At 36.9% G+C, this 25,171-nt stretch overlaps 1 protein-coding gene across 8 annotated transcripts in view; it reads left to right on the top strand.

Annotated features, from left to right (window-relative positions):
* The window catches only part of RBMS1 (RNA binding motif single stranded interacting protein 1), a 144,118-nt gene that overhangs the window by 101,296 nt on the left and 17,651 nt on the right, over positions 1 to 25,171 (top strand). For all 8 annotated transcript variants that reach the window (XM_071747537.1, XM_071747538.1, XM_071747539.1 and 5 more), the window contains 4 exons: positions 2,920 to 2,978; positions 5,748 to 5,839; positions 17,475 to 17,632; positions 20,168 to 20,247. In XM_071747537.1, the coding sequence (XP_071603638.1) occupies positions 2,920 to 2,978; positions 5,748 to 5,839; positions 17,475 to 17,632; positions 20,168 to 20,247 (389 nt within the window). The remainder of the gene's footprint in view (positions 1 to 2,919; positions 2,979 to 5,747; positions 5,840 to 17,474; positions 17,633 to 20,167; positions 20,248 to 25,171) is intronic.

A 25,171-nucleotide genomic window follows, 5' to 3' on the forward strand; every position in this document is an offset into this window, starting at 1 on the left:
ATTCTTTGTCATGCTCATGGTGGCATCTTATCACCCTCACATTTGCAAGTACAGTTGTTATACCACCAGATGTACAAAGGGAGAAAAACAAACACTGGTTCAGTTTGATCCATGTACTTTTCAGTGTACCCTTTGTTTTTTTTTTTTTCTTCATCATCATGGAGCTCACCAAAATTTGGCTCCAGAGGTGTTTTAAATGTTAAGGTATTCTTAGCTATTTGTAATAATTCTGTCAGTGTGATTATTCGCACTGGGTTTGACTGTATTGCTGAACAATGTGATTTTTAAAAAAGTATATGTTGTTGCTTTGCTTCAAGCTTTCTACTTGGAATGTATCTAAGATAAAGGTATAGTGCTTTCTTTTGACATTCACACTGCCTGGCAGAAGATCTTTGGGCAGCTGAGTAGATTACCCTGCCATTTCTGTACAAAGTGTGTAATGGGCAGCAGTAAACATTACCCTATTGAGTAGCAGTAGTGTGGATCTTCCTAATTACTTTTCAACAAATTTCTTCATCTCCTTATCTCCTGTGTATATAGACATTTGCACTGGTCTTCTGTACTATAATAATAGTTTGTTACTGAACATAATAGGCTGTTATTGAACAAATGCTATAACCAATGTAGCCTGACCCTCTCTTCCTTACCATGTTAGTTGGCGTTGTACAAGTGCTGTCTAGAAACAACATACAAAGCTATCAAGGATAGTTCAGACTAAAGAGAGTATGTGTTAATAGAACTAAAAAAGGAAAAAAAAAAAGTGCTGAACACTTATTTGGTGTTATTTTGGTGAGAAAAAGAACCTTCTTAATCAGGAATACCTAATTGCTTGTCACCAACCAGATTAGCAGTAATTTATCAAAATGAGCGCTTTATATTCTAAAAAAATTTCTTCAGAGGAGAAGGAATTTGCAATCACCAATCTTTGTAGAAGTGATTCTGCCAACTATGAGATGTGCTTGTTCAGCCTCGGGTAGCAAATCTCACCAAGCGCAGAGCAAGGCTTTGGAGCAGAAGGGTAGCTTTCAGCAGGGTGCAACTAGATGTGCCTGAGCTTTGAAAGGAATTATGATCTTCAGGCAGGACATAATCTTCATAGCCATAATTGGAATAATTTTTTTTTCTTGCTTGTTGTGTTCCTTTTTGTAAGCAGGAAATACATATTAGTTTATACTATGACTCTGATGTGATTTATAGTTCATTGATTTCTGGTGAATCTGAGTTGCATCCAACAGAAAAGCAGTTGAATGCAACAGCAGTATTAGGACTGCTGAATTGAAGAGGAAGAAAGTAGATCTTCATGCTGGTTATCATTTGAAGGAAGTGCATAGGAGGAACTGCGAGGAGTAATTTCCCCTGAAGACCACATGGTGGGAACAAGGGAGGGGATTTATCCCTCCTCCCAGGCATGGGTGGGAGAAGCTGCATTTCTGTCTTTCATGGTTGTGAGTGGAGAGCTAGCACTTGGGATGACTATCCACAGGGAAAATTGTAGGAGAAATCCTGGTAATGGCTGCTGTTGTTATACTGGTTCTCGGACTCATTCCTAGACTCACACTGGTGAAACTTCTTGGCAGTCTTCCATGGCAGCTGGTTCTTTGCAGGAGCTGTGCTATCTGGGACAGTGAATTAAATCGCTAGCGGTCGTTCACATTGGAAGACAGTCCATGAAGTGGCAGTAAAGAACAGCCATGCAGGCACCTGTTTATGGGCTGGTGTGGCCAGTGTTGTCTGTAGCCAGCCCCTGACTCCCCTTTGTGACCAAACCAGCTGAGGATTGCTGTTACCTCGTTTACATGGATACCCAGGGCTCCAGTTTTTCACTACCACCAATTTCCACAGTTTCAGGAACTGAAACTGTAGCAGGGACAAGATTATCCTTCAGGGATTTTTTTCCCACAAAAGGTTATGTGGCTCCTTAAGAAGCTTAGGGAAGCTGACAGGGTAAGGAAAATGCTGGCTGTCAAATGTAATGCTGCGTACAAGTGATGAGAGACAAGTTTAGTGGGTCTGGAGGAATAGTGTCACTGAACAGTTTGCCTCTCTTTTGTAACATATACATTAACTCTGCACTCTGAGAAATTCTGGAAAAAGTTTCAGAAGTTTTCACCTACAGCGTATAAATCTTTCTAAATAGAATGACACATTTGGAAAATAAATAGTGCTAATAAGGAAGCACCTGCTCCAACTGTTAGGTACAATTTCCATTGCTGTATTACGGCTTCCAGCAGAACATAGGTATGGCCTGATTTTCATTGTCATTTGTACACTTTTAGGTTAAAATTTTATGGTTATTACATATCAGTGTAAATGCTCACAATTTCAGATAAAATATGGAAACCAGTACCAAGTGCCTAATGTCTCAGGTCTACCTCCTTGCAACTTTTGAAGCCATACAATAACTCATTGAAAAAGCAGGTGTTTGAAACTGGTTATGAAGATGGATAACTGCACTGAAACATTTATTTAAATTTCCTTTAGCAGAAAAGTACTTCGTAAATAGACTTCATGCTTGATAACTATCACTTCGCAAGTGAACTGTTATTTGAGTAGTTTAACAAAGCCTTATTTATTTGGCTTCTTATATATTTTGAGGGTCCAAGCTTATGTCAAAAATGTGATTTCTTATATGTACCAGGATTTCGACTGTGCTGAATTGTCTGTAAAACACTTATTCTCTAGCTTGTTTTGTGATTCTGCTGTGCTGCTGAGGGCATAAAGAGAATTGAACAAGATCATGATTGAAACTGTTGATTTTTAAAAATTTTTTTTAATTTTTTTTGTCACTTCTATCTACGTATGTGTTTTCATTATATATACCCTAAAAGTAATAGCTAATAGGAGTTAGTATGAATTAGGTATCTGTGTAATATGATGCTTTTATTCTCATTTTCCTTATGTATGTGTAATATATTTTAGGTATGGGAAAATTGTATCAACGAAGGCTATTTTGGACAAGACAACAAACAAATGCAAAGGTATGTATGCTTGCCTTTATGTTACATTCATTGAAAGTCCTAATTGGTTCTTTAAAATACAATAATGTTGAACATTGTGCCTTTTTTTCCATTTTTTATTCCTAAACTAGCCTTACTCTTGCCCACAATCACTGTATTTAATGCATTTGTTTCCAGTGGAGCTGGCAGACAGCCTGTGTCAGTGGTGCAGCCAAGCTGGAGTGAAGCTGACATGCACAGGGCTGGCTGGCAGTTTGCCTCTATTTTAAAAACACAAATGGAGTTAAAAGCATCTTTTCTCTATTTGCCTGGAGAAACTAAGGAAGCTTACAGAAGACTATTCAACTGTGCTAAGCATCTGAAAAAATTACATATTGTGGAAATCGGCTCCATTGATTAGAATAGTCTAAAGCAGCACTTAATTACATGTTCCACTCCTCTAATTGTGTTTTGTTATATGCTATTGAATGTATTGGGAGCAAAGAGAGGGTTCATTTTCACCAGAGTAATTGCAGCTGAAAAAAATACTGGAAGTCCCTTAGATAAGCTGAGTACACCAGGTCGCTGATTTGCATCACTCGTTGCAGTTGCAATTATAATGAGATCATATCCCAGCAATGTGCACGGTGGGGGAAGGTGTGGTAGCAGACACTGAAGTATCAGATTTCAGGCTTTCTTTTTTACAGTTAAGAGGATAATTTCCAAGCAAAGTGAAGTATTAAGTCATCTGATTTAGCAGTGTTAAAAAGTGTAAAGCTGATAGGCAGGAGAGGAGAGTTCATCATTGGCTGAGATGAAGTTTTTGTGCAGAACTTGGAAGCAGTGCAAGGGCATACCTGCTTAGCTCCCCATCTTAAGCAATTAAAGGGGTGCTGACAGTTCAGAAACTGAAATTTCTAGAATTTTTTCCCAAGCTTTTTTGCAGATGTCATCTGCATTTATTATGACTAGGATGAGCAGATGCCCTTTTCAATTATCTTAATTCATTAATACCTGTGACAGCACTTAACTGATTTATTCTATCCAATCTTCCTTCAGTTTCTGAAGATTTCAGTAGCTCTGTCAGTGATACAGAAAATCTCACGTTAATTTTTAAAGAAATTTAAGCTGACTTTTACAATTCAGATTTAAATTTTGCTGGTGAAAAGTGGTAACTAGCAGTCTGTTGTAACAATACACAGCAAGTTAAAGCTGCAGGGAAGTACACTGCATATCACTGAAATTGCAGTAAGAGCATAAGCAGGCAGAATGCAGATCTCTAACTGGAATTTAACCAAAAGGTTGACAGCAGCTCTGGCTCTTGCCAAAAAAACATGCTGTGGTATTTAAGCTAACTGGAGCAACAAGTAATTGAGTTTATGTATCATCTAGAAGATGGCAAGGACAGCTTTCGTGGCATACTTGGTATCAGTATGTAACCTTGTCTATATTGCACCCTGCAGTGTGGCGATGTTGATAACCTGGGCTGTCATGGATATGGAAAGCTTGTTTGGGGTATGGAAAGCTAGTTTTGCCTTGGCAGCACAAAGCTTGATATGAGCTAATTCACTCTGTTTCATGTCAAGATTTAACAGTCTACAATGCCACATGTTACAGAACAATATGTTGCTTTCTTCAGCTTCTTGGCAAGTTAAATGAGCTTGCACTGATGTACAAGGCTGCTCAAGTTGTTTTTTCCAAGTTAAGGACTTTAAGGCTGGTTCAGTTACATATTTATACAACTTTTTTATTCACAGAATATACATACTGTAAGATAATGCCTTCTGAAGAAATTTTCTACTTCTCTAGAGCTTTTTTTATTGTTGGGGATTCTGGTTTATTTTAACCCAACTTAGACATTTGAGAGGGATTTCTTTAATATTTGAGAGTGTTCATTGATGGGAATGCAGTGAGGTTTGCAATAACATCTAGGGGAAGTAACTTCCAAACTGACAGCCTTTTGGTGAGGATTGAGCATCCAACATCTAGGGTGCATTAAAGATTGCAGCCTGTAAGGTTTGTGTCTGTAAAGTTCAAGGTATATTGCTGTTCAGGTGTCCTGGAATCCATTCGCTTACATTGTTGTTCAGAATAAGGAAAGAAGTGACTACAGTATATTGAAATTGTTGTGGTTAACTTTGGGTTTACTTTAACATTTAAAGATTACATTATAAAGCACAGTAAAATGCTTTCAGGACAATTTTTTCACATTCTGATTTCAGCAGCAGCAATGGGGAAAACTCGATTTCACAGAAGCTGAGTTTTCACCCACTTATTAAATTTAATTGTCTTTTACTTACTTCACTTTATATATATAGTCAACAAAAATTATGTTGTTATGCAGTAGATATTTCTCTTTTAAACTGAATTCCTCTTGCAGTTTTGAGTAAATGGTGTGTAAGCTAGAGTCTTGGTCACTTATTCAAACTGGACTAAGAATTTAGTTCTGAAAAATTAACACATTATGCTCTGCTTGTCTATCTCTACAAGATAAACTGAATGTCATATTTGATCTTAGAAGATCCACAGCAGATAACACAAAGCAAAGCACCATACTACTTGTTACCACTTTGGACACAATCCTGATGACGAGTAGGCATGGAAATTGATTAGTTCCACAGAGGTTGTTCCCCAACAGTTTAAGGTTGAAGGATTTTTGTAGATTATTTTTGGGGGCTACATTAAGAACTTCAGAGTTCAAATTTGCCCTCTTCACCAACAAGAAAATTATATTAAGTAGCTAGTAGGATATGAACTGTTTGATTATAAGCTGGTTGCTGTCTCATTAACAAAATATGTTTTATATTTCAGGTTATGGTTTTGTTGACTTTGACAGCCCGGCAGCTGCTCAGAAAGCGGTTTCTGCTTTAAAGGCGAGTGGAGTCCAAGCACAGATGGCAAAAGTGAGTTAAAATAAATGGCTGGTTCTTGCAAGGGGCTATGAAGCTGAACAAGCTTACACAGTAGCAGAGCACTGGCCATGTGAATTTTCAGGTTGTAGGCCTATGACAGAGAGGCCCATGACACAGTAAGATGACAGAATGGGGGCTTTTGACTGCCGTATCCCAGATCACCTCAGTTAATGAGATAAAGGAACAGAGAATGGTAAATTCTCCTAAGTGATCCAACTGTAATTATCAGTTTATTAATGATGCTGTTTTTCCCCTGGCTTCATCAAAAGAAAGATTAGCAATAAATTGTAAGAATGAGAGCAGGCTTAATGGTTTAAATACAGAATGTTTATTCCTGTAACGAGTCAATAGTGGAAATAGTTTACAGCACAAAGTTATGAAAGGTTTTACAAATTTCCTGCTTGTTGTTACTGAGGTTAGCAGCCTTGAAATTTGGGGATTTATTTTTAAGCACAGCATGGCAAAATTTAACCTTGTGACTTTAGCCTTTCTAGTATATTTTTTTGTTAAAATAAGTAAAATTTAAATCTGAGCACTTACGATAGATGCCTTGAAATTCTTAGTGAACTCTGACAACATATTTCTACTCCAGAGCAAATCCAAGTATTATTAAAAATACATAAATGTGAGCTTCCTTCTTTTTCTCTTGTTTTTACTGAGCCTTGCCTTCGAATTAGGTTATTAGCTGAAAGTCATCTTCAGAGCAGTGTTCTCTCACCGTAAGTTTCTCAAATCTATAAAATCAGGGAGGTGAGACTTCAGTAATGATTTTGTCATGGGTTCTTGTTAGGTCAGATGGTCTGGTTCCAATACAGTACCATAAACACTCTGACAAATTTATTAAATAAGGAAATATTACCAACATAATCTGTTCATGTAATTTGTGGTACCTCTTAAAGCAGTTTTTTTAAATTTTGAAAATTATATTCCAATAAAAATATCAGTAATTAAATAGTAACCTCAGAGGCTTTTTTTAATGAAGTAGTCTGCTGCAGATCTATCAAGTATTTTTTAGTTATTCATTAGGTACAGATTTTATTCAGATGAGATATTTTCCACATCTTCTTAGCTGAAGAGAAGTTAAGCTAATAACATTAAAATGTCTTTGGATGGATTCCAGGGCAACAAAATTGAAACCATATGTTTCATACTAAGTGCATGTTTCATTGCAGCCATGGCACAAACATACATGCTTACTGAAAAGCAATTGTTCTTGTTTTGCTTTGTTTTGTGTTTTCTTTTTAGAACATTTTATGTATGCTTAATAAATACTTTTAATTAATCTTAGTTTCAGGTAATCACTTTAAAATATATACCAGATTTTTTCAAAGCTTCTGTCTGCCATTTAATGAATATATCTAGGTAGGACAGGAGAAAAGAGAATGTGAAGTCATGTAAATTAATTTTGCTAATGAAATTCAACATCTGATTTAGTTGTCTTCTTGAGTAGATGGAGAAACTCTAATAATTCACTATAGTAATCTAATGAGTAGTTTCTTGATGCTTTCCATAGTATATACTTCTGACTCAGTTCTTCTGACAGTTGCAGTATTGCTAATATTTCTTTCTGTTAGCATTAATAAAAAATGTACACCACAACACCTGAGAGTTTGATTTTTCTGACACTATTTCTGTCAAACCCAGTCACCTGTGGAAAACTTGCAACTATACATATACTATACTATATTTACATTAGAGTGAAACTTTGTTCAGCTTCTTAACATGGAAACAGTGTTTCAGTTGTTACAAAAGCAAACAAACAAAACCCAGCAAACCACAGAAAACCCCAAACCAACCCAACAAACAGCAACAAACAGGACTGCAACAGTCACAAGTGACTAGGAATTTGAATGCTTTGTTTTTCATCTATTTTGAGCCATTGAATTTTTATTTTTTTTTTCTGGGCAGTTCTGCTTTTCCTTTTGCCTGAAAAATCCTGTCTCCACTTGGATGCTTCAGACTGAAAATTGCTAGGCACTTATAAGTTGTTTTGGCAAGATTAGCAGATCGGTTTCTTCACATGCAAGTCATTATAATAAATTTACTTGTATTTGTATAATAAATATGTTATCAATTTTCATGTTATCTTCTGTGCCATGGAGTGGTAGTTCACTATTGAGGCTTCAGCCTGAATGAGGGAAAGACCTGGAGGAGAGTTTCTCAGCTGTCTGGCCAATGGATTTCCTCTCACTGGCCACTATGACTGCTTCAGTTTCAAAGAGAAATCAATACCTGTTGTTGGTGGGAAGGCTATGCCCAGGGTACCAGCCAGCACCACAGCTCCTGCATATTCTTGCCCTCTTCCCAGCTGTGGTGGCAGTGCCTGACCTGCAGCTGAAGGGGGGGGGGAGGGGGGGAAATGTCATCACAGAAGTCTTGTTTTGACTCTGGCTGCAATAAACCCCTTTTTTGCAGTGTCCGGCTGTAGCTCTATGTTGCTGAATTAAAAAATAGATCAGGAAGATCATCTACAAATCCTATTTTAGTAGAGGAAGTTCAAATTATGTATATTAAAATCTTTGTTGTTTGTTTTGTTAACTTCAAATATTTGACTTTTTGAGCTTTTACTATCAATGGGGTAATATCATGCAGTACCTAGTGGTCTGCTTCTAAGTTGATCTGACTCCAGAAAATACAGTTTTGTCTGCTATATATATTTTGGCTATTGCTGAGTATACTTGGGGGGGAGCTAGGACCGGACACATGGCTTCAGGCCGCATCCTCCCAAATCTGTTCCAGGGTGGAGGTCACTCTGGAGAGTGGCCATATGGAGACACCATGATGATAGTTCCAGCAAAGGAACCCATTGCTCAATAAACGTTATATCTCCAGTTATTCTGATCATTCTGAGATTTGATTTGGGAGCACTTGATTAAAATGAAGCAGCTTGGGCAGCATTTTGTTCTGTGTAAGCTGACAGCATCTTCCAGTCACTGACGAAGCAGAATTGCCTCCATCAATTCCCATTGGTCAGATAATGCTGCTAAGAGCTTACTGAGATGATGTTGCATTGCCAGGGATTGAGAGTAGCTTTTGGATGCAAATTTAAAATAGAGGCAACAGGCAATTGTGCCTCTCCTGTATTTCAACTGAGTATTACTAGTGTCCAGTCTTGTCATCTTCTTCAGGGTGTACAAGTCGCTGTGGAAAGAGATCAGGAAATGATGTGAGCTATAGTGCCTGCTGGCCTGTTTCAGAGCCTAATATAAAAACAATGCCTTAGTCTAGAAATAAAATATGGAAAGAGCAGATACATGTCTTCCAGTAGTATTGTTATTTCTGAGCTGGTTAGTAAGTAGCTGAGTGTCTCATTTGAATTTTCATTCATTTCAATTTCCTGAATGTCTTTAATGTAATCAGTTTATTGTCCTTGCTTCTAGAAGAATGTTTAGATCATAAACCAGTTATAATAAGTTTGGAAGTTCCAATTTAGCAGAACTGTGCATTTTTAGATTAGATTAGTAGTAGTATTGAAAAGCTCTGGCTTTTTTTTTTTTTTTTTTTTTTTTTTTTTTTTTTTTAATTGTTGTGGTTGGTATTAGACTGATTTTTCTATGAAATGCCTCTCTTTTTTTCCTCTAACCCTACAGGCAGAATCAGTAAGATAACTCTGGGTTTCTATGCTGTTTAGAGCAGATAGCAAATGACTTTGTATAGGATGATAGGTGCACACTGAAGATATGTGATATATTGGTAACTTGAATGGAGATTTAAAAAACTGAGAATCTGTAAGGGATGTTTTTCAGAGATGATGAGGCCTAAATGCTGTGGAGGTATGAGTTACCTAAATCCTCATAGGTTTTTTACCCAGACAAAATTCTCTCTCATCAAATGGTATTAAACTAAATTCAGCTGTAGTTACTGAAGTAACTGTCTTTCAGATTGGAAAAGTGGCCCTTCAAATTAAAAAGTTTAATTTAATTCGTATTCTTCTGGATGTAAATTAATGTGTAAATAGAAAAAGTAAAAAAGAACTACTGAACAAGAATGGTTAATAAAACCCACACTTCTGATCTTTCTATCTAACCAACGTAAGCTAGGAAGAGAACTCTTGCATTTGTGACCCAGATAAAGTCAACTAGAAATTATCTGTATTGTACTCACAGCAATGTAGAGATACACAATCCAGTTAGAATGGCACCTTGGCTCTGGCAGCTCAGAGTTCTTTAAGTCCTAAACAACTTCCTTCCTGGTGTAGCAGTGACATTTATATAGTCAGATTGTCTAGTAGCTTATGATGGGTTAACAGATTCCTGAGATAGATATAAGCTTTCTGATATATTACTAAAACTGTTTTACATATGAAGTTGCCGCTCTTTGCAAAGAGCTTGTAGTGCACTTTGAGCATCACAAGAAGTAACATACATCCCAGGGAAAGGAATTAACATACATTCCAGTGTTCTCAAAATTGTATTTCAGCCCTGTCCTGAAAATTAGTTGTGTCCTCTCTTTGAAATGACTTAACCATACAAGTCCAGCACAACTGCTAGAAACTTAAAGAGCCTGATCCCCCAGACTTCATTGTTGAAGACCTTGCCTTCCTTTCTTCGTGTCTCCTCTATTCGTGCTGGTTTAAGATTTTTAGTTCTTCTGTATGTGCAACTTTGCTGTAAGATTGCCAAGCTCATTTGTAACTTAAACAAGCGATACTGTTTTCCAGTTTGTGTTTTCCTGAACTTTTTTCTATGGAAATACAAACTTACCCTTAGTAAATGTGAGCCACTTACAACAGAATCCATGAAAGCAATCCATGAACATCAAAGACCTCTGTGGTCAATGAAACTCATTAATTTGAACAAAGGAATGCTATTCCATGTACTGACATTAATTTTCTGGGGAACGCTCATTGTTTACCCATTCAGAGATTTCCCCACAGTTGCACATTTTTAGGACTTAGGGCTTTAGATTCATAGCACTATAATTTCCTCCCTCTTAAAATCTACACTTCCACTGACACAATTAAGTACACTCCTGCTTACATTGTGCTAGCTCTCACATTAACAAATCACTAAATCTTTTCAGATATTTCAGGCTTGTGCAAAAAATTAGGGCCATCTTCAGGTTTCTTTCTTATTCAAATTATGTAAGAAGGATGCCTGTGATAAGAGTGCAAAGTATGTTTTGTCATCACATACTGATGGTTCTACCATTTCCATTTTTTGCATTTGTCTATTGGTCAGCAAAGCAATGGACTAAGCTCTCTAAAACTCATTACATGGAAGTGCTTTTTAGTTTGTGATAAATATTAGCCTGTTTTCTGAGTTCATGTCAATCCTCCAGAACCCAGAGATGACATCAGTTTGTAAACTTTGTATTTTTCACTAGTGATTACAAAGGCAGAACTGTGAAGCACTCCCTGTGTGCTGGTTGCTTTTAGTACTTGGCTTTACTGTGGCAGCCTTCTGGAGAATTAAATCAGTTTTCATTCCTACAGAGTAAATTAAGAAAATAAGTTTAGGTTATCATGGTAGCTAGTGCACTTAATCTAACCAGAGAAGGTAGGTATGTTGCAATTTTTTTTATTCTACATCTGGGCTTCTGAGTACTAAAGAACAGATGACAGGCAAACAGTAGGTAACTCAAGCAGATTTCTACAGCAGATTTTAGCAATGGTCTTGTAAAGAAAGTTTTCCTTTTACTTATTTGTAGTACTTTCTATAGGCCATAACATTATATCCTACTATATAGGACTATTTAAAATAAATATAGTCAATTTTCCTCCTTTTATTCTTAAAAGTTGGTAGAAGACATCGTATAATGTCTTGAAGGAAATCCAAATTCTGCTTACCTGGGAACTGAGTGACCATCATTTCAGGAACTGCATTTTCATTAAATAGACAGTTAACAGTTTCCCTTGAGTACAAGCTTCAGCTCACAGAACTCTTACCACAGCTGCTGTTCTGTAGCTCACTCAGATGAGGGTCCAGTGTCCTGTCATGAACTTTGGAGGGCTTATTCAGCTTTCTATTGAAAACAGTGGCATCCGTGAGCATCATGCAGAATGCCCAGGGAGCACCTTGGTGCCCTTCTAGCCAAGGGAAAGCAGGAATGCTAAGGAGTGAAAAGGAAACGTACGATTGCAGTGATGATCTGATTGTCAACTTGAACACAATGCTTGTTGGAGTTAAAAAATACTTTTCCTATAATTCTTACTCTTTGTAATACAGATGTGCCTGTGAAAATGAATTAAAATGTTTAGTTTTAGTTTAGTTTTAGTTTAGTTTATTAATCATATATAGTTCTTTTTACAGTTTTGGAGAACAAGTGAAGATTATGGCAGTGATTTTTCCACTGAATTGCCTTGTTAAAACTCTGTGGTCAGACAGTATTAAAACTGTGGCGAAACCAGATGTATTTCAGTGAGACACAGGTCAATTGTAAATTTTAAAGTAGTTTCTATATGAAGGCAGACAAGCAATTAATCCCTTCCCTATCAGCCAGAGGATCTTCCATGCTGTGAGCAGTGTCTAGTCACATGTTTCTGAATGGCTATCTGTTCTCTCTGACCTTACACAGAGCAAGAGAAAACAGATGTCTTATCATTTTGCCAAGTTTCTTGCTTGCAGTTTAGGAACAATTCCACACGCACAGGGAGGTTTTGTTAATTTCTTTCAGATGATGGTAGAGCATTTTGCATTATGTAGGACTCCTGATCACAACTTTTCTACAGAAATTAACATTAGCAGTTGATCTTTTCTCTCTCTTTTATGAGAAATATTGGATCTTGCAGTCAGCTTATTAAATTAGTGTTGTAAGTGCTTTTTAGTAATAAGAAGTGCACTGATCTGCAAGAGCAGTATCGTGTTACTATGTTCTGCTAGAGAAGGTTGGGTGTTGGGTCAGAACAGACCAATAGAAACTTGCTGATGTGAATTGCTAAAAACAAGACCTCCTAGTTCTTTGGTAATATGGATAGTTACAGTAGCCCACAAATTCCCTGAGACTGCCCATAATCTGCAAATATTGAGCACTTTCAGTGTCATTCAGGACCAGCTGAACATTCTTCTAACTGAGGAGACCTTGCATGAGATATGCAGACTCTCAAGTCAAGTAATTTTCCTAAATAATGCAAAATTACAACTAAATATACCTTTAGTGGGTTTTATTTTTGTATTTTAATGTTAGCTTGCTACCATAAAGTAGGAAGCTTTCCACTGACTTTAATAATTCTTTTTGGTCTTTTCCATAAAACAGTATAAATAACTTGGAGAGATTTAAGTCTTCTAAGGTGAAAGCAGCTTATATGACTTCATGGATTTTAAGCACAGGGAAAAGCCCTGCCTTTGAAAGCACTTAAAACTATTACAGTGTACAGGCAGTTTGAGCTGAGTCGTTACGTTTGCAGATATTTTTTCCAGTTTCACTTTTTTCCTGAATTCCAGAATAAAATCTAGAGACTTGGATGTTAAAGGATATTAAGGATATTAAAGGATATTATTTTTCTCTTCTGAAACAACTGTAATGGCCATGTGAATTAAAATATGGTGAGAGAGGTTTCAGTAAGGAAGGAAGTCACAGAACTTAATGTATTAAACTGCTGTTTTCCACAGTCACAGAAGGAGGAGTTAAAAAGTTTGTCTTCTCTTGACTTCCTGAATTTTAACTGTTTAATCATTTTCCATGGCAAAAACTTCTGTAAAAGCTTAACATCTGTTTGTATGGTGCCTTTTGTATAAGACAGGAAAATGATGGATGGGGAGTCCTAGTTGTGGTTGCCATTTGGAAGTCGGTTTGGAAATTCAGTGTGTTCTAAGGGGAAGGAAATTACTTGCTGCTTATTATCTCCCCAAATGTACCCATACAGCTGTTTGAAGGCTTAGTAGTCTTGTGGAGGTGACAGAAGCTGCACACTGGTACAAGTAACAGGAGGAAAAGAGATGCTTTGTGCATTATTAGCTGTTTTTTTTCTGCTGCCAATCTGAATGAAATTCGAACACTGTGTAGAAAGAGTTCAGCCAATCTAAGCTGAAACATTTAGTAAATGAGCTCTTTTAGGAACTAATGACAGTCTTTTTTTCTTTTTAATATTTTTTTTCCTGCAATGTAAAGAATTGGATTGAATTAATCTATCTATCCTGACCTAAATGGACTTGATGACCCCTTCCAACTTGAGATTTTCTGTGATTGTACGATCTCTCCTTATAGCTGAGCTACTGCCACACACTGTGGGCTTGCACCTGCAGTGCAGATACAACTTTGGGCACCATGGAATGTGTTTGTTGGCATTTCAGCTGTTTGGTTTTGGTAAAATTACAGATTAATGAAATTTCAACTTGTATTTCATGCTATCAGCATGGCATCCTCATCTGTCAGCTGCTTGTTGGCTCTTCCTCTCCTATGTCTGCCATCTTTGCCAGTTCTAGCTATGGATGGATGTAGGCATGTCTTCAAACTCCCCTTTTTCTACTGTGCTCAATATGTCCATTCAAAGGATCAAAACCAGAAGTAACTGAATCCCTGGGAATATTCTGGTTATAGTAAAGTGACACAGGGAAAGGGTCAGGAAAGCAGAAATCCTTCCCAGTCACTCATTTAGCACACACCAGACCAAAACCCCAATCTAATATAGAACACAGATTTTTTTTCATGGGCTGCAAGTCAAGTTTTTCCATCAGAAAATTATTTCTGTTCAGAGAAAACCATTTCTTTCTGTTCCATTTCTTTCTTTCTGTTTCCTCAGATTCCTTTTTTTGTTTTCCTCCATTCCTAAGGGATTTGCAATGTGGGTTAATGGTAAAGTAGCTAGTCCTCATTCAAGGTTGAGCATTCCTTTCTCTAACAGCATCATTACATGATTTGTGGCCTTAAAGTTTCTCTTGGGTGGATAGATACAAGAATCAAGCTTTCCAGCATAAATGGAGGGAGATTTTCAGGTGTTGCAGGGAATCACAGTAGACCTTTGTGTCCCTTTTGGCAAGGAAGATGCGTGATCTCTCATCCCAGATATACTGCTTGTGTAATACAAAAGTGTGGTAACTCCCTGGGCAGGAATAGGAGCTGGAGGGAAGGGGAATGTGATCTCCCCAGTTACACAAATAAACCAGATTGCTCTGACAATCTGCAGTTGACTGAATGTCTTTCCCTCTGAGGTAATTCTGAATGTAAACATTTCTTTTTTGCATATAAATTCCATTTTTATTAGGGTGAACAAAATGAGGCCTTTTTTATCTTTCCAATTTTTGTTAGGCTTTTTTACGAGAACATTTTTATAATGCAGCCCAGACTTCCTGTTATTATAGAAAGAAAACATTAGCAAATTAGATGAAAATATGCAAAGGGTCTGATTTTCCAGTTTGTATATTGTTTTTAGGTGATTTAGGAAAGTTTTAGGATATTTGTGTGCAGTATATTTTACAGCTTATAATAAAAAATAGAAAATGTAAATTTTTTTTCTTTCAAATACTATTTGGAGTTTTAGGAAATTATGCTGTAGCTGCAAATGCAATTTTGTAATGCCTGTGGCTGAAACCTCCTATAAAGCTTTTTCTAGTAGTGCTCATTAAAGAAGGAAAAAAGCCTGAATATCTCAAGGTGCAAAACAATATTGGCTAATGCAGTCTAAGTAACAAACTAATTTTAAAAATATGAAAGCTCACATTTCTACCTCAGGAAATTTGAACTGTATGTCAGAGATGTAACAACTGTAACACAGGTTTTTCCCTCATGGTTGAACACTGCACAGATATTAATATTAACATTAATGTCAGATCTGTCTGTGAATCTGCTTTCTTATCTTCCTGTTGATTGTTCTAATATGAAAGAGAAGTCAGATATTCTGAGAATTTAAATCACAGACTTGTAGGTATACTGTAGGGATCCATTACTATTTTGTGAGGGGAGGTACTCCTACTTGATAACAGAAGGAAAACATAAATAGCAGTCAAATGCCATTTATAGTGCACTGTTAAGGGACTGATGAGGTCAACACTTGGGTACTTGAAAAGTTTGTGGGATTTCAGTATAGCTAGGAATTACAGTTAAATCAGGGGCATAGTGTGCAGATCAGGAAGATGCAATGGGAGCATGTTCCCTTTTTTAAGTCCTTTGATGCTGAAATTTCTTAAAAATCCCTCACAGAAAATGTCCCCTTCTAACTCTATGTGAGACTCAGAGTAAAAATGTAAACAGTGACAGTCTATAAGCATAGAATTAGCTTCCCCATTTTTAATATTTATTACATTTTTGGAACTTGAAAACTCATTCCTTTGCCTAAAAAACATGACCTCTCACCCTTAGCCCTGACATCTTTTCTTTATTTTGTCCTTGGGTAAACCAATCCCAACTGAGAGGTGATATCCAGGATAGAAAATTATTAAATTATGCAGTATGCTACTGAGAATACTGAAAAATTTTTAATTTAAAGGCAGCTTAAGGAAAAATTGGTGCCTAGTCTGCATAAGAAGGTATCACTACCCATAGAGCTATAATCTTTTTAAGTGCCTTAATTCCAGTAGGAAAATGTTGTGGTTTTCTTTTTTTTTTTCTGATTTGGTTCAAACTTCCCTGTATGTTTTTTAAACCTTTTGTGCAAAATGCAAGAGGGCTTAGGGCTAAGCCATCAACATTTTAGTTGTTTCAGATCATACCATCTCCAATGCCAAACACATGGTACTGAATATCACTGAATATACTGAATATACTGCAGCGCCTTAGATCTCTACAGAGGGCCACTATGACAGAATCAAGGCTTTGCACAGCTATAAGGGCCAAGTCATATAGAACTGTATAGGTTAAGAATGTATGTCATGATGGAGCATGACCAACAATTAGCAGTATGAGAGAGATGCTTCCTAACCACAACTGGAGAATCTGAAGACAAACACTGGAAGTGACGAATTTCAATAAAAATGCTTCTTTGATTGAGACAGATTTTTGTGGTACATGCAAAGATCACACAAAGTAGGTAGCCTAAGATCAGGGGAATGGCTAAGATGTCAACATTTGTCTCTTCTTTAATCATTCCTCTCCTGGCTGCTCTCCTCTGTAATTTTTTCTGTTTCTAGAGAAAGATTTTGGAAGACTTTTGTATTTTCAATGCATAATTTAAAAAATCAATGAAACCTCAGAAACATTCACATCTGGGAGTGGAAGACAGTGTCCCACTCCTGTGTGTATGAGCTTATTCTTGTGGTAATAGTTTGGCAATGTACATACTCGTAAATACATTTTCACCTTTTTTTTGCCCCTATTATTTTCAATTTATCATTGCAATCTTTTATCTTTTTAATTTGCACCTGGCTTTTTTTAGCTCTGTCCCACCAGGCTTGTATTTCCTTTTCTGCTAACTTGTCTCCTTTATCTTGTTTTTGCTTTTTTTTTTTTTCTTTCAGAAAAATCTGAAACATGAAGTTGTAATACGGACTATAAACTGGTCAATTATTCACCTTTATCTCTACTTAAAAATGTCCTTGTCAGCAGTAATAGGAGGAGGGTAACTTTTCTCAGGAATGCTGTATACAGTGACAGAAGATGGAGGTCACTAATACTAGGGCAGAGCACTTTCCAGAAAGGGGCCTGAGAAGTAAAGATCTGTACCAGCAATTATATGTAATTGTTGTTATATTTTATATTCAAAACGTCTTTCCAGTGGCAACAACAATAACATTTGTTTTTAATTCTCTTTCAGCAACAAGAACAAGATCCAACTAACTTGTACATTTCCAATTTGCCGCTTTCAATGGATGAGCAGGAGCTGGAGAACATGCTTAAACCATTTGGGCAGGTTATTTCTACAAGAATACTGCGGGACTCAAGTGGGACAAGCCGTGGTGTTGGCTTTGCAAGGTACTTCAGTGCCATTGGCCATGCTGACAACTTTTTCCCTTTTTTAATTAACTAGGCAGGGAAGAGTCAGATATTACTGAAAATTGTTAAGTTTTTTAAAGAAAGGAGAGATCTACATGGAGATGTCAGGATTTTGTCAGTTCTTTCTCCGGTAAAGCAAGTATGGCTGCTTCGGATCTCAGATGGCTAAACCTGAATCTATTGCTCTTACTGAACAACTATCTAGAATAAAAGCTCCCTATCTGCCACTTCTTCTCCTCTGACTGTTTTTCTCAGTCCTTGAGCCAATAAGAAGAGTTACATAGTGCTTCGCAGAAAGTGTCATTTGAGGCTTGAACTGGAGAAAGGAAACCATAAGGGAGAACAGGAGACCCCCTCCTTCTCTCCTTCCTCATTTTATTTTTTTTTCCCTTTCTTTGTCTTGATTAGTTCCCCTGAGAAAATCGACTCATCATTGCCCTTTGAATGTCAGCCCTTTGCATTTGCTGGCTCATTAGTGTGTTGTCATCTGGGAAAGAAAATATTTTTATTCACTTACGGTAAATCTCACCTTAAAATATTTGACAGCTTGGTCAAATATCTCTCCCAACTCAACAAGAACAAATATTTTCCATCAATTAGTAGATACTTCACAAATATTCCGCCCATGTGAGTCTACTTTTTCTCTAGTTAATTCAGTTATTTGATCTAAGTCTCTTCATCAATGTCTTTTCTGTGCCTTTCTGATATTTTTGTATTACTCATTAAATCCTGCTTTAAACAGGCAATACCATACTGCTAGTATGGCAATCAAAATGTAGAGGCTTTAGATAAGAGATTTCTGCCATCAAAAATTGTCATGCTTTAAACAAACTTGCTTACACAACTCTACCTTGAACAAGTGGTATTTTAGGAGTGCTTTTATTCTAATATAGAGAGAAGAGTTTTAGAACTGTATGTAAAAACTCCAAAAGTCTTACGTGTATCCAAAAACTGGCTTGTATTGAAGAAATTAAGAGAGATTAGTTTTAAAATAAGTATTTTCTCAGTATGTTTATATTATACATTCTGTGTTTTATATGTAGATGCATAAATGTGGTTATTTTAATACATTTTTTTTTATTCACATATGTTATACATAATTTAAATAATAAGCTGTTGCTGTCATATCTAATCTGAATTTCTCCCCTTCTGCAAGGTAGATATTGGAACATTTTTTTGATAATTCCTAGTTAAAGTTAAAATTGTCCAAGAAACATGTAGAAATCAAATGAATATTTAAATTTCTTGCTTTTGGGAACATTTTACTAGGTTAATATAAAGGGTAATATATTTTATCAAGTCCAGACTTGAGTCTGAAACTAAATTATATTGTTCGTTTCATGTGAGACAAAAAAAAGATAGGTTTCTTTGATGCAGATCCAACAATCCAGAACTTCTGAAAGTTCCCTAGAAGATATTTTTGAAGCCATGAAGAAAACTTCTTGTTCACACTGGTATTTTCATGGTTTTGCTTGCTATTTGTGACTATATTTTGTGAGCTTGTCCAGATAAGCTATCAGAATTTAAAAGATGCTGAGACAGTAATTTTTAGTACTGCTTGTTTGCTGCTGAGGCCATTTGCCTTTTTTGTGGGTCTGAATTACTGAACTTAATGAACAAAGAAAAAGAAAATCTTTGTTCAACAATATCCAAATATCATCTTGCAGAGCTGCATAATCTTGTAATATACTTTCATGTATACTTGGTACATACATATAAATTTGGTATACTTTCATGTCTTGGTCTTCTGTTGCATCTTAGTCCAAGGTGTCAGCTAGGACCAACACATCTACACTGATGTAAGGATGTGGCTGCAACCTATGAAGCCACTCCCAGACTGGCACTACCTCACTAGTAGTCTGCTAAATCTAGTTTTACAACAAGCCTGTTGTAAAGTGCACAAACCTGTTCAGGATGCTGGATGAATTCTCAGTAGCCATCACATCCATTCTTTTACTGGCTCCTGTTTTGAAGTTAACTTGGGTACAATTAAATGAGATAGATACATTCTGTAGTTGGGATGATAGGTATGAGATAGAAGCTGCAAAGGCAGTTTGGCTCAGGCGTGTTTCTATTTGAGTTTATTACTCTTAAGCTGTACAGACACTTCAGAATCCTGTATCAAAAGTACCATTAACCTTTGTTATATGTATCATGCACAGTAAGAAGTCAGTTGTGAAGGACTGGATCAGTCTTTGCTTCGTTCAGTGCAGCAGAGATACTTTGTTCTGTAGTTGCCCAAGTTGTAGTCTGCCTAATTTCTGAGTAAGTAAGGGGTTTGTATTTGCAGTTTGGCATGGACTTTGGCCTCAGAGTGCACAAAATTTTAACGGAGTTTAGTTTTATTTTTCTGAAGTTCTGTGTTCTTAGAAAACATTCATTCTGTTGCTCACACATGGGAAAACAAGCCACAAAAGTGAAGTGAGAAAAAGCAAGAAATAGGCTTTAAAAAGTTACAAACATGGGAATCCAGATGAATGTTTAATTTATGTAAATTCTTTTCTATTTTCTTAGAATGGAGTCAACAGAAAAATGTGAAGCAGTGATTGCTCATTTCAATGGAAAATTCATAAAAACACCAGCAGGAGTTTCTGGTATGTTGCATGTATTTCTAACAAGATATATGAATGGGTTACTGCTTACATAATGGAAGCCTGTTATGCTGATTGTTGTATCTGGCTTCTAAATCAGGGGCAGGCTTATTAAAATTAAACTGTGTCTTGTTGGGTGACTGTAATACGTGCTCACTTGGAACACAGTATATTACTTTTCTGCTGTAAACCTTTTCCAGGCACCTAGAAGTGTTTCCCCTAGCAGATAGACAAGCAGCTAAGATGCCTTAAGCCAGCTATGAGCAAATTTATATCCCACATAATCCTAGTTGAAGTCAGGAGACAAGTATGTGTTGTGTCTGTATCAGAACAGAATCTGGCTGATTGTGGACATTTTTTTTTTTAAAAGAAGCAAAAAATTGACTACTTTTGCCATCTGTTGGTGACTCTTTTCAAAGTAATTTAAAAAAAATATTAAAAGAAATATATAGATTGTGCCTTAATGTGTGCCTAAAAGCCAGCAGTGCCTTAATGCCAGGCATTTTCATTCATAAGGGGGGGGTTGTGACTCTCGAGTCAATGTAGGCTTTGAGGTCCTTCAGTAAGATGGAAGGAGGTTAATGAAGGAAGCCACTTCTAGAACTATTGTGCAAGGCAAAAGACAGAGAACCTACATAGTGGAATTTTGTCACACTAAGTTTCTCAGCAGTTTGCCTGCATTGTCAGCATGGTTTATGAGAGAAAATATACAAAAGCGAGGAAACTTAAAAGTGAGGAAAAAAAATGTCAAAGCAGCAGATTAAAATAGAAAGAAAAGAGGACAGTGAAGGAGGATATAATACATGCCTGTAATTCCAGGCACCTTTCAGAACCTGTGTTAGTGAGGATCATAAGTGGGAATTTTACAAAAACATTGCTGATGTGCTTGCTGAAGGCACCTTTGGTGAAATGTAGCCAGACCTTGCCTGACACTGAGGAGGAGGAAAGCAGTTCTCAGCAGGCAGAGAAAAATACAGCTTGTTCAGTTGAACTACATACATGCCTCATCCCTGAAAGATTACTCCAGTTTGAGGCAGTCTGTGCTGCGGTAGGGATGGAAAGCTGCTTCAGAGCACAGGAAACCACTCCCTTCACTGACATGAATCTAACACAGGGTTTTGACTTCCTTGGCTTGGCTTTTGCAAGCTCTTTGCCTTGTGATTGATTGCCTAGAGTATTTAGTTAAACTTTGTTGTACATAGAGCCTATAACATTTAGTTTTCTATTTCATATATTTAGTGATCTGTGTTTTATGAGATGGAAAATCCCTTTAGGGGCAAGGAGATCATGGAATGATTTTCTCTGGATGCAGACTGTGCTCCAATCCACCCTCTGTGATTAGTTTTATAGTGCTGATATGGCTTGGATGTAATTAAGCATAAAAAGTAGGGAGAAACCAAGAGTTCAAATTAGCATATAGGAGTTTCTCTTCAACTGGTGCCAGTAAAAAACCTGTAACAGAACCTCTTATTAGTGTTTTTTTAGTCGGCTCATTTTTATTTTCAATTGTGTTATCCTGTTGAGCTGTCAAGCATGTCATTGCTAACCATGTTCTGTCTCTGGTAGGCCATTGCTGAAGCTGAAGTTGCACCATTTCATGATCAGGTTTAACCTGGTAGAAATAACATGTTGCTGCACAGAATTGTGACAATAATTTCTGCAATATGGAGGAAAACACCAGAAAAAAATGTGATTAATTAGGGACAAAAAGTATGCACAGAACTGGTCACTGTTAGAAAGTAGAAACTAAAGAGGGATCTCAAGATGCAATCCATATAAGCCACTCTTAACCTGTAATGCTAACTTGGCAGAGTAGTTTTCTAGGCTCTCTGTCTAAAACAGGTGCAGAAGCACACACCTGCAGAGACTGATGTCTTTTCTGTCAGCTGTCCTGGTGTTTACAAAGACTGTCTAGATGAGCCATTTGGAAACAGGTAATTCTAAATGGCTGGGAGTCATTTAGGTGAGCTGAGTCTCACCCTCCATGATGCTGAAAAATGCAACAGATAAGTGAGTGTGTAAGGGACTTGTGAGAACCTTGTTTACTAAAGGCTCTCAGTTTTGTTGTATAGTGTGCAGTCCCAACTCTACTTCTCCATGCTGGCCCTGTAAAGTTGTATACCTTCTTGGAAAGGCTTTCACAGAGTTCAAATTCTTCTGGAGTTCCTCACCACATAGCATGTTTCCAATAATTGCAATCTGATTAGAGGATATGGTTATGTATAATAACATGCTGCAGTCTGTCTGACAAAAATTGGGGAACAGTCAGGGAGTAGCTGTGGTCTTGAACTACCTGAACAGAGAAAAGTGGCTAAGTGGAAAAGCTCTTGGACAAACAAAGGTTGGGAAAATGTTTTGAAGTAGATAAGCATCCTTCAGGGTTATAGAGGAGCAAGTTCAAATACAGGCAAAATAAAACTTGTAGAACTGGAACTATGTTTAAATTAAACCACTGTGTCCTCTGTCCTAGAAACTTAGCTAAAATCACCAAAGGGAGCTGGCTATAAAAACACTGTTATCAGGTTGAGGAGGGTAGAATAGAATTACAGAGGCCTGTAATGAAATAGGTGTGGGAAGAAGAACATCTGTTCAACAAAAACATGCTTATAATGCAGCTTCGTTATTTTAACTAAGTTTGGTTTTAAATGGGAGAATGGCTTCTGCATAGTTATGGGAAGCATTGGTGAAACCTCTGGAGCCTAAGACAGATCCAAAGAACCTCTGTGAATCTGAGAGGGACATGGATAGTACAGGGTGATCACAAAAGCGTCAACTGTAGAGTTGAATGAGTACTGGGCATTGAGGATGCTGAGCAAGCAGAACCTAGTTGTAGCATGCTATTTGGGCTTTATGACCCTGTTCCTTATTAGCTTAATGAAATATAGGCAATATTAAGTATGTCCTTGTTTGTCTTAAATCAGGAAGAAGGGAGATTTGCTTTGAGAGCAATTTCAAAAGCAGTGCAAGTTTGTATATTCTTAAAACTTTAGAGACAAGTGCATTAGTGTGACTATTTGTTCTAGCTGGGATTTGTACTTTTGTTATGGAAGTTATTGGAATAGTTTGTTCTGGTTTATGGACTATGACTTTCAGTTAATTTCTCTGCAGACTTTCATTTTTTTAATTTCTTTCTCTGTATTTATTGCATGATTGCTATCATCTTGAAATAACTTTTTCATTTAGTTCTACTTTTCTCATTTAAGAATACTTTTCAGCAAATAATGTGATCTTTCAAGCTTTTCTATTCTCCCGTGAAATGTGGCCTTCATGACGTGAACTGGAGGAAACTGACTAGATCAGTACAAGGAGCCAGGAAACAGAAAATGAGTAGCGAGGATAGAGCAGCACACTTAGCCTCCCTCCCCAGAAGATAATACTTGATATTTGAAGTCTTTTTCTCTTTGGCTGCACCGATAACAATTGTAGAAATCATCTGCTGGGTAAAATCATGAAAGACATCTCCCTATCACAGAAGTGTGAGGCTGAATGAGAATTACATAAATAATTACATAAAGCAGTTGTGCTGTAGCATACATAAGGTGTGTGTAAATCTGATTGTATTTGTTTCTCTCACATTTAAAATGAAAAGTAAAGAAGTTTAAAAGTTACAAAAGTTTTATGCCTGTTGTATGAGCTTTATGGCTTACTTAATCCTTCTGCTACAGAAAAATAACCTAGGTGATTATTTTTAATGGCTGTAAGGTAGAAAGCATTTTTGCTGAGCAGCCCGTTTTTGCTTCAGGAATGGCACATTATGGTGATGACCCAAAAGTCATAGGTTATCCATGAGTCAACAGCCTCTTCCCACTTAGGGTAAAGGCACTGGTCACTCAGATGCTGTTTCAAGGAGGAAATTGAAGACAGCTGTGAAAGCCCTGCTCCTGCCTCTGCTTCTGACTGTAATGTACAGTCACCATGAAGTGGTCCACCAGGTGTGGTAGACACTGCTGTTTGAAATGGTTCTGATCTTGTAAATCTTTCTAGTGATGGAGAGCAGTGGAAATGGAGCCTTGAAGTAGTTATCTTGTGGCAGTAGTTTTCGAGCTTTTTCTATTTGCTCACCTTTGCAAAGTATCCAGCACTGCAGATGCCTCTATGGTGAATTTAAGACCATAAACTCACATTTCTTAGTTATCTTTCACAGATCCTTTAGAAATAATCCATGAACTGCATTCTGAAAACCACTGCTAAAAGGGTATCAAGAGGTCACAGTGTTGATTGTCATGCAGAAGACAGAGAAACCAAGATTTTACCCCTTAGATCAAGATTAGAAGGTGCTACTGCTCTAATTGTCATAGTTTGTAATTAATGTTTATCTTTGAAAGGCAATATTGGAATATAAAAGAAAAATACTACTGAAAATATGCTCCCGTGACAGATTATTAAGCCTTGTGTAAATTATTAAAGAAATGTGACCCAGAGCGCCTTGTTTATGTGAAGATTAGGATGGTGAAAAGTATATCTTTTGTTCCTCTTCAAACATACAAAGTTACTGACATCTTGGGGTTGCGCAACTTTTTTTCAATTCTCGCAGCTTTTGGGAAAAGTTTTAGCTATACAGGATTGCTCTATCATTAAGGTGATGCTTTAATGTCATAGTTCATTAGTCCCATATGCTTTGTCACTAGAAATTAAGCAATGAAATTCACAAAAACATGCAGTTTAATTGAAAGCTGATTATCATGGAATCGTATCACAGACTGGTTTTGGTTGGAAGGGACCTCAATGTTCATCTGGTTCCAACCCTCCTGCATGGGCAAGGATGCCAATTAAAAAAAAAGAGACACTACTAAAAGAACGGTGGCTTTTAGCTACTTTCCTGTATTTTCTAATATCTTAATTAGTACTGTAATATTAGTATTAGTATTGAAAATTTGCTAAAATTGGTCATGTAAAGTCGAGGATGTAAACATACAGTCCAACAGAA

The sequence above is a fragment of the Heliangelus exortis genome, chromosome 6, assembly GCF_036169615.1.
Source record: "Heliangelus exortis chromosome 6, bHelExo1.hap1, whole genome shotgun sequence".
Lineage (NCBI taxonomy): Eukaryota > Metazoa > Chordata > Aves > Apodiformes > Trochilidae > Heliangelus > Heliangelus exortis.